At 45.2% G+C, this 10161-nt stretch overlaps 2 protein-coding genes across 2 annotated transcripts; both read left to right on the forward strand.

The window, feature by feature from the left end:
• Positions 1–3624: 3624 nt before the first annotated feature.
• Positions 3625–5068, forward strand: Asppvi_009950 (uncharacterized protein; the record flags this gene model as incomplete). Its single annotated transcript, XM_043305796.1, has 2 exons — positions 3625–4444; positions 4524–5068. The coding sequence occupies 2 exons, from the start codon at positions 3625–3627 to the stop codon at positions 5066–5068; spliced, it is 1365 nt and encodes a 454-aa protein (XP_043161731.1).
• A 2287-nt stretch (positions 5069–7355) lies between these two features.
• Positions 7356–8270, forward strand: Asppvi_009951 (uncharacterized protein; the record flags this gene model as incomplete). Its single annotated transcript, XM_043305797.1, has 7 exons — positions 7356–7376; positions 7493–7519; positions 7568–7633; positions 7690–7810; positions 7859–7950; positions 8011–8098; positions 8155–8270. The coding sequence occupies 7 exons, from the start codon at positions 7356–7358 to the stop codon at positions 8268–8270; spliced, it is 531 nt and encodes a 176-aa protein (XP_043161732.1).
• Positions 8271–10161: the final 1891 nt, after the last annotated feature.

A 10161-nucleotide genomic window follows, 5' to 3' on the forward strand; every position in this document is an offset into this window, starting at 1 on the left:
CAGACGCGATTCCTGCAGACACTATTCCTGCAAGCTACCAGCAAGCGGTTCTCGGCCCGCTCATTCGACCAAATGACGGCCCGTCTCCGAGCATCGGACGGTCCCCTTGTCCATTTCTTCAGCAAGGTCGCATACCAGTGTAACACATGTCCGCGAAAATGTCACGGTTCGGCTAAAGGTAAGCACTAATCCCCATAGCGGATATTTTAGTGCCCTCCAATTTGCCTCACAGTGCGCACAGGTGCACACACTAGATTAGTATATGAGTTGTGAGAGGGGGAAGCTTTGGCCCCCACGCAGATCTTCAGTGCTTGTTGAGCCTTCGGTGTGTTGCGATGTCGCAGACTGCCGCAGTTTGAAAGTGAGCTTTGGCAGGGCGGCAGAAAAAGGTTTGAACTTTGAAAGGCGGTCAGAGATACGCCATATATAGATAGTCGCTCACCGAGAGGAGTTCTCTAGGACTGAACCGCCTTGAGCATTAATGAAAAGCTATCGCCATTATGAGCGCAACGCTTCATAACTGACTCTCATTAACTGTACGTAATTGGTTTGCAATAGCTGCCTTATCTAGGTATATGATGATACAATCGGGTGAAAAGTCTGTGATAGGTGGCCCACTTATCACCCTGTCAACCACGGAGTAGAGGGGTCGGAAATAGTACCTAGGATTCCCCCATTACAAGCAGCGATTCCGAAATCTACCTGATTTCGAAACCTACGTCCACAAATCAGAGGACGGGAGAGATACACGACCGATCCAGACTCACACCTCATGACCCACCACTACGGCAGCCTCACGACTGAGGAAACTCACTTCATAGGCAATTCTAGACATAGGGCCAGAACCAGCCTCCTATTGACCATCACAATGAATACTCCCTTAATTTAGTGATCCCATGAAGTATGTGCAGCCGTGAGGTGGTGCTCACAATGTACAGATGAGGTCGGGACAAGAGATAAGGATCAAACGTAATACCGAATACGAGGCGCCACGATTGCTTCGCTACGCCAAAGTGGAGAGAGGAGTAGCCTTCATGCAGTGAGATGCTCGGCAGTGCTACCAGTGGTAGGCCACAGAGCCAGATATCACTTCTTTTCTTTATCAATGCGCAACTTTGCTCCCAGATCACGATAATTGAGATTCATCAAGGGAAACGGTGAATCGAATTGCGAGCCGCCGCTTTCTGTGATTCAGGTGATGTGAGACGTGCCAGAGCAAAGGAAATATGCCAATGGTATTACTTCTTCCCATCAAACTTCTACAGGGGCTACTTTCCGCGTGCTGCAGAAGGCCACTTGTAAAGGTGAATGGCCCTGTGCAAGGTGGACATTGGAAATCGAGGTGAGAACCATATAAGGAATAGCTTTCTTCTTGGCAACATTCAAATGCTAGCTATATTGACTTCTCAGAATCCATTCCAGAGACACATGCTCCAGCTTCAAGGTGCAACGACATTTCGGGATGTCTGGAAAGGGGTGAAGGGCCCCCTAGGTAGAGAATATTTTCCCAACGTGGATTATCACGTGCTTGTTTTTGTTTCTCAGACACATCTACATATTAGAGAGATCATGAAGTAGGAAAGACTAACACTGTCACGATTTGCCAGGCTAGTAAAGTACTGCTGACATTTCATACTCATCTAGATTATCCTCTGTCGCGTAATCAGGACCAGATGAGCAAATATGGCAAGTATTGTGGTTAAGGGAGTCTCTCAGAAGCTGCTGCTTGGCTGAAGCAAATAACAAGCTTTTTTTTCGCGTCGTGAGCAGTAAGGCGATATCTTGTTTGTGTAACTTGAGTGATGTTATTCGCATTCCAAATTCAAGGCACTCTCTTCTGCGGCGCATTGATCACGGGCTAGGCGGGGCATAGCTGGACCGGCCCGGGACCCGCGAGCTTAAGGTCAAAATTGGACCTACCGCTTCGTGGCCAAACGGCCAAGCCATGCCCGGACCGGGTGAAAATATAATCCGGAATGGCTCTGCGGAGCATTCCTTTTCATTTCAGGGGATGTACCGCCTCTCTCCCACTACGTGGGCACACTGTCCGGGTAGTAATTCGACCGTCCGGCCAGCTGGAACGCTGATAAGTAGGACCTTCTTTCCTCACACACAAAGAGCGCATTCTTGACAAGTGATCATACAGGTAAGTCCTTCAATTTCTGATATTCACTGATGGCCAACGCCTTATCTTTAATGCCTGGGGCATATACAACTGAATACACTGAACTAACGTGGTTTTGCGTGGGTAGCTCAGATAATCCACTGGAAACTGTACTAACAAACTCTCTTCCCCTCCCGCGTACCCCCCAACTGGGGGGCGGGGGCCCAGATGTTTAGAGGCAAGGAAACGTGAACAACTTTATCTGTAAGACTATTGATGGTCTGGTTGATGGCGTCACGATTCATTCTTTCACTTGGCTGTCAAATACATATCCAGGAGTAACATGAATAAGTAAAGGTGAAGCTGTGACGACGTCCCTTGTGTCAAGTGTTACCAAGCAACCTTAGGAAGAGATGAAGAGCACCCATGAAAAGCAACTGCTCTTAGCCAAAGGTGTGCGCGCGGCGCCTGTCCGATTACGCGGGCCGGCTAAAGTTGACCATTCGAAACGTGCTTATTCAAATCGATTCCGGCGAGGTGGTACCGTGGCTTTTACAGGTTGGTCGGGGCTGTGATACTCTCTATAAAGTCAGGAGAACCATTTTCATTAATTCGAGGTTGTTACCTGTCTATCTTCATTCTCTTGGGCACGGTCGCAATCATGTCCGTCCTAGCTTTGCATGCTCTACTGATCTTTCTTTGCATGATTAGCGCATGTTCTGGAATGATTATCTATATCAAGCTGTTTTCTAGACAAATAGTACTGAGTGATTAAACCTTCCTTGTTCCCGATATTCCTGTTGCCAATGCGTACTTCTCGATGTTGCACCTTCAATCCCCACAGTATACGATTTAATATTGCGCAAGTACTGATGGAGTTGAAGACCATTTCGGGACTTTTGATTTTCAATTACAATGGTGCAGAGAGTTACATGACTAATTTGCTTCTCGTTAAATGTGTAGGGATAACGATTGAGTGCGGCTTGCTGGCAGTTTTCGTTTTACCAATATCGACCACATCTTATAAGTGCAACCTTTCCTCAGATTTCCGATTCTTCTCGAATCCACACTTCCCGGCTAAAAGGAGGTTTATATGTCGACATTCGTGTGCAACAAATGCCACCGCATCATTACCAGACAAGACAACTTCGGACTGTAACGAGTTGTATTAACTCGATACTACCAGTGTCCTGATATCTCTATACCCCATTCAGCCTTACTCCTGGAGAGGACCTGGGGTATGGTGGGAGTCTCCTGACAGGGTGACGTGGCATGCATATGGGCGGCTAACAGGTGGCCAACGGGAGGCCGAGAAAGAGCCTCATTCGGATCATTGATAGAGCGTAAGAATGGTAGGAAAATGGCATCAATAGAAGCTCACAGATCAGGTGGGCTGGCTCTCATGAGCTCGAGAGGCATATATTTGTAGCCATGTCCAATCTGCGCCGCTTGGCTTCTGTGGTAGCTGGTTGCCAAGTGATCTCATTTCTACTCAAAATACTCTTCGAAGAGCAAGATTAATGGCCCCGAATAAACAGCCCAAGATTTGCCTGGATGTGGCAGTCGACCATCGGATCAGACGGCTTTTCAAGCCTGTTTCTGATGACCTGACAGAACCTTCCAATCATGTCTCCCACATTGAGGCACGAGGGCTGTCACTGAAGCGATCCCACAGCGAGATCCAAGTTACTAGTCAGCTTGCAGGCCCAGCAATGAAGGGCGGCATAGCCGTCGTTCTGCAGCAGCCCCGGCACAATCATCCATTCGAGGAGGGTCTCAGTGCCGTCATTGACAACTGCGAAACTCTCTATGCTCTTGATGATATATTTTCTGCCGTCTCCTGCGAGTCCCTAAGCATTCGGACTAACATCACCGTCGTCGACTTGCTGTCCTACATGTCCGAAGACATAGCAAGTATCGGCGATGAGATCCTGAGAGAATCATTTCGTGCGTCAGCACACATTATTCTTGATAAGGAGCCCTCTATCTTGCTCTGCGCGGGTAAGTTCTGGCTACCAAATGGGCGCGGATTTGATGGCCCAAAGGGGGATGCCTGGAAGTTTGAAAGCATCGGCGTTGGGAAGAAGTTTGGTATCTCTTCCAAAGCCCCCGTTCAATTGAGGATCCGTCATAGGGAGAGGGGGTTTGTTGCCATTCATAGGATAAACGGATTCCACCCAAGCTATGCAATGAACTATCACCCGCATGTCAGTATTTTGAGGCAGCTTCAGATCTTGATAGGTGCCGAGACTTGTGCGATGCTAAGAGGAGACTGGGAAGACGAAGAGTGGATGGATAAATTGAGGCGTCGCTGCCATGACTTTTCCAAAGAACAGGCAGGTAAGAGACAAATCCTCAATCCCAAGGTATTTCTCCTCTGCTTCACAGACCCTCCTATTGACTTCCTTTTCTCAATAAGAGTCGCCAAACCAATCGTCTCGGCCGCAGAGCCCGGGCGAAAGCACAATCAGACGCAATGGTGCCAAGTATTTGCCATGGTACCAAGAGCTCTACTCTGAGAAGCTGGACAGCATACATAACTGTGTCCAGTCCCTTATTTCAGAATCAACACTGGCAATAACGTCGTCCACGGAGCTTTACGAAGCCCTGCTCACCAGCGGTCTAAGCGAAATTTGTAATGATGCAACCCTTATCTTGCACCAAATGTCTCGTTTACAGCACGAAGGGTGGCCCGACTCCGTAGGCTGGAAAAACAAGGCCGCCCTAAAGGAAGCCGCAAGTGATACAGTACGATTCACCAAGGGGCTGCTTAAAGCCACTGAGTCTGGCAAAGCCACGCAGTTCGCGAAGATTATCCAAGAGGGAGCAAGCTATGTCCTCAGGAGCATATTAACGAGTGTGGGGGGCAGACGACTCCAGTATGAGCTGGACCTCGAACAAGCTTCCGCGGCATTTCTCAGGATCGCTATGAATATCGAACACTACTCATGGATCTCCTACTAGAAGGTGAGAAGGCCCTACATGCTTTGGGGCAAGAAGAGATGTTATCAAGTGAATTGGAGAAAATGACATTGGGCTCAGCGATTCAGCAAGCTGCGTAACCCTTGTCAAGCGCCAGCAGTACAGGGGTGGAAAGAGAACATAGGGCGGCGCGTTTATTTTTGGGTTAGTAACAAGCCTTTGTAATACTCCTTATTTCCATTTAATGGTATTCCATGCCCTAAAAGAAACGTAGTGAGAGATAGGGATAGTAGTAAAACGCCTGCACGCGTCCGCAGGAAAGGATTTGCCTTTGGTCGTGTAGGATGTTTTTTTCTCCACTTGCCTCTTAAGGTCAAGCCTTCCGTTCCATTAGGGTTCTAGGGCTCTGTATGCATGGTTTCTCTTTCATGATTGTTGATGACTATTTGTTTCTTATATCGTGACGGAATCCAATTCCAACATCACCTGACAAGTTACATGGGTATGTAGACCTCGCCAAACGCGGGTTTAGGGCGGGTTTAGGGCGGGTTTTGGTTTGAAGGACCCGCCCGTGGGTTATGCAGGCCAGCTGCAAATGGTACAGCTTCTCCTATCCAATGAGGTGGATATGAACTGCACAAACCGGCATCGCGAAACCCCACTTTTGCATGCTAAAGAGGGCCATGAAGCACTGGGGCGGTTGCTCCTCGTGCAGCCTGGAATTGAGCCCGATTTGGTCGATCGTCCCTGGCACGGGCATTCTTATTGGTGACACCCCTGGCCTGTGCAGTGATGAATGGCTATGCAAGTATTGTGCATCCGTTGCTAGAGACAGGCCGAGTGAATGCCAACTGCAGAGGCAGTCTAGACCCCGCTCTCCTATGCTGCGGCATTGGACATGTTATGGCGATGCGAATCCTGCTCATCACTCCTGGCATTGGCATTGAGCTGACAAACTTGATCAATCGGACAGTTCATCTATGCAGTGTGCGGGAGTCTGGAGGATGTGGTTCAATTGCTTCTGCATACGGAGGGAGTGCGCCCTGATCATGGTAATGTCACTAGGGATACGCCTCTGAGCCTGGCAGTTGAAGAGGTAATGAAGTGATCATCAGACCCCTCTTAGACGGAGAATGCAGTTCTGATTCCCGTGATCAAAGTTTACATGCGCCAATATATATAGCTGAAAGATTTGGGAATGATTGCATTACCCAAATGTTTGAAGGAGAGGAGCAAACCTTTTATTCCCCAAGGCCTCCGATGAGTAGGCGCACACGAAGAGAATATAATAAGCAAATACCAGGAGCAATAACTGACTTTTATTGTTCACCCTCCCCCAACGCATGTTCTCAAGATGGTGCTATCTAGAACCTTTGGTTCCTTCAATTCTTCTCCACTTGCTGTCGTCAGACCCTGCCAAGTCCATAATTCCTCGACGAATGGAAATGATGGAGTAATCTCACGACTATGCATACAGTGGCATCCTCATGTCCACTTAGTCCCTTTTAGGCTCGTCATAAATCGGAAGAGATACAGAGGTAAGAGCATGGCAAGGAAGATTGGGTTCCACGTCAGCCACTACGAATTAAAAGGGTGATCAACCAGCTTGCCAGCTTGGCAACGAATTCACTGTTACGGATATCCAATAGTATGAGCTTTGAACCAATTCTTGAGTTAAACTTATTTTGCCGAAACCCTCATAATCAAATCCTTTGACCCACATCCCGGAGTCAGCACTGCCGGAGTTACGGCTGTATCGGTTTTAAGAGCATACGGAGGCAGATAAGCTCAAACTTGTCAGCAATTAGTATCAGATGGCCATCAGCACTCTATATTTTCCCGAAGATTAGCCAGATGATTAGTCGAATAGTATCCATTGTATGAGTGACTACAGGTCAGCCGACCTTTAGGAAAAGTTCGGATATTCACAACTAAGGTCGGGTAACTCCGCTTCAGGTCAGAAACATTCACTGAGACATATTATGGTCACATGACATTCCCCACTATAAAGGTCGGCTGAGCTCAATACTGTAACTTACCTTCTTACATCTCTCTCATCTCTCTTCCCCCCCGCCCCCMTTTCGATTTTTTTCTTTKAACTAGTTGTCAACTAGTCTCTATCTACTCTGACTTCTCTTWTTCTCTACTTTTACCTCTCCCCTGAACACCATGTAGGTAGGTCTTCTCCTTTTTAATACTATTACCATCATCTCAGAATACTCTCACCTTCATCTCACAATTCCGGCTGCCCAACTAGTTAAGAACTAGTTAGGAAATCTACATTATTATCTTCTGGCTAACTAGTTCTTAACTAGTCCAATCATCCAGAATGGCGCTCGTGAAGAAAGCTGTAAGTGATTTCTTTAACTAGTTCAGAACTAGTTAAGGACTAGTTAAGGACTAGTTCATATGCTAACCTGATTATAGGAATCTTACAAGAGCTACCTTGAGTTGGGTCMTGACAAGCTGAACCTGCCTCCCTTTCAGTCAAATGTAAGTTAACATATACTAGTTATTGACTAGTTACTAACTAGTCCACAGGAAAAGGGCTATCTTGAGATCTTCCTTGGGGAGGTATTCTGTCGCCATCCTGGCTGCATCAAAGAGGTATGTAAAAGAAATCTCTGTTTAAAGTAAACTAGTTACTAACTAGTTCTATTCAGGGCCGCTTCCTTTCCCTCAATAACCTAAAGAAGCATGTTCAAACGGCACACAAGGGCAAATACAACATTTATGCCACTGAGGGAGGTGCGCCAAATCATGATGAGCAGGCTGCTGCCATTAGTAAGTACCAATCTAACTAGTTCTTGACTAGTTACTAACTAGTTATAGACTTCTACAATACTCTGTACGAGGAGTATGTGGCTACTCTGAAGCAGGATGCACCAGACCTCCCCGCACTCCCTAAAAGAAAGGATGGAAAGGTAAGTATCTTATATTTACTAGTTTTTAACTAGTTCCCAACTGGTTACTAACTAGTTTAGGTGCACGCAACGAACATGAAAAAAATGGTTAAAGAGATGGGGGGCGTGGTGCCGTGTTCTGCTTGCAAAGATAAAAAGAAGCCAAGAGGTAACTTATAAGATTCTAACTATATTCTTTTAACTAGTTACTAACTAGTTCTTTAGGTTGCTGCTCAGAGGCAGCACGCACCTTCTGCGACAACTTTGACCTTTTTGATGAAGATGGTGAAGAGGAGGAGTCGGATGATGAGGAGGAAGAGGAGACTGATGAAGAAGCCTAACTAGTTTAAAACTAGTTAGGTATGAACTGTTCCTTTGTTTTATGGAGGTTTGAAAGGCGTTTTAAACTAGTTAATCTAGTTAAAGGCGTTGGTGGTGTGAGCTTTTCATGAAATGTAAACTAGTTAATAACTGGTTATTAACTAGTTTTTGGCTGTTCCTGGCCTCTACTTAATATCTCATTTTCCTGTATCCGAACCTGAAGTAATCTTTCCTCAAGCTGAACACGTCTTGCAAGTTGTTCAAGTGCACGTTCTTCTATCTCATACTGTGCCTGCCGTATCTGTAAATTCTGAACTTGCAGATTTGCAGTAGCTGCACGTTGTAGTTGCCTGGGGTAAAGAATAACTAGTTAGTAACTAGTTACTAACTAGTTATTAATAGAAACTTACGGTGATTGTGCACTTCTAAGAGATGTTAGTATATACCTATTAATAATATCACTGGAGAACTTACCTTGCTGGACTTGGTGAGGGGATACCTAAGAAAGGAGCTGGAGATCTAGGAAAGGTTAGAAATTACTAGTACTGAACTAGTTTTTAACTAGTTAGAAACTAGTTAAGGGAACATACTCGGATGGAGACTCAGAATATAGCCTAGTATTATAAGTATTTAGAATTAGTACTTAATAAAATAGGAATAATCTATTTACGTACCTTCTTGGGGCTGCCCTAGGCATTAAGTATGGGGTTGAGGTTCTAGAAAGGTTAGAAAGAATATTATATAACTAGTTCACAACTAGTAAGGAACTAGTTCATACTAACCGTGATCTTGAGCGTGGGGTTGGTGTTCTACCACGAGAACTACCTCTTCTTCCTCTTCGAGATGGTATTCCACCAGAAGAGTTTGAATCAAAGAGAATACTATCAGAATCCCTAATATCCTCTTCATTCTGACGCTTCCGCCTCCGACTCTCTAGGGGAAGTTAGTAACTAGTTACTAACTAGTTGGGAACTAGTCCTTACTTTCCCGGGTGAGACTATTCCAGTATCGAGTCTCAAGGTTATCTGACCGATATGAATGATGAGTACCAAAGGCATTCCGTGCCTGATACTGATCAATATCACGTTGATCAATAATGCGGGATCTACTATAGTTAGCCTAACTAGTTAATAACTAGTTCAGAACTAGTCCATAACTTACCCTAATGCTGCCCCTAATAATGACTCATGAACACCCATAAAATAAGATTTATAGTGGCTTTGCTCAACAGCATTAGTAATATTCCTAACCTGTTCAAAGAAGTCAGGAGGCATTAATGAGCAGGCTTTATTTAAGCCTGCTGCAATAACTGGATGGCGCTTATGCTCAGCCCAAGCAGAAATCTGTGGTGATTCATGATCTATAACTAGTTAGTAACTAGTCCATAACTAGTTAATTATTATAAGTAAGAACTGGAATATAACTAGTTAATAACTAGTTCTTACCTTGAAGAAGTTGAATAAGTTGATAATATTCATCTTCTGTTTCACAATCAAGAAGGCTTCTCATTCTTACTAAGGTAGAATAAGAAGAATGCTCAAGGTCATTACTATCTGCTGCTATTCCAAGTAGTTTTGAAATAGTTCGTAGAAAGTGAACACGACAGAGAATCATAATATTTCTTAACTGCCATGTCCATGGCCGGTGAGTAGGGTCAAGAGCAGAGAGGTAATGACCAAGACCTATAATAGTTAGTAACTAGTTCCGAACTAGTTATAAACTAGTTATACATACCTGACATCTGTTTACCGCACATATCAACGATAATAGCCTTAAACCCAGTATTATGAAGATAGTGAAAGTTCACTGGCTTCTGGGTTATATCAGCTATTAAGCTAAAGACTTGTTCAAATAGAAGTCTATAGCTTTGGGCTGTTTCCTGATTAATAAACACTCGGAGGAGTGTAAGAA

The sequence above is a fragment of the Aspergillus pseudoviridinutans genome (genome assembly GCF_018340605.1).
Source record: "Aspergillus pseudoviridinutans IFM 55266 DNA, scaffold_7, whole genome shotgun sequence".
Lineage (NCBI taxonomy): Eukaryota > Fungi > Ascomycota > Eurotiomycetes > Eurotiales > Aspergillaceae > Aspergillus > Aspergillus pseudoviridinutans.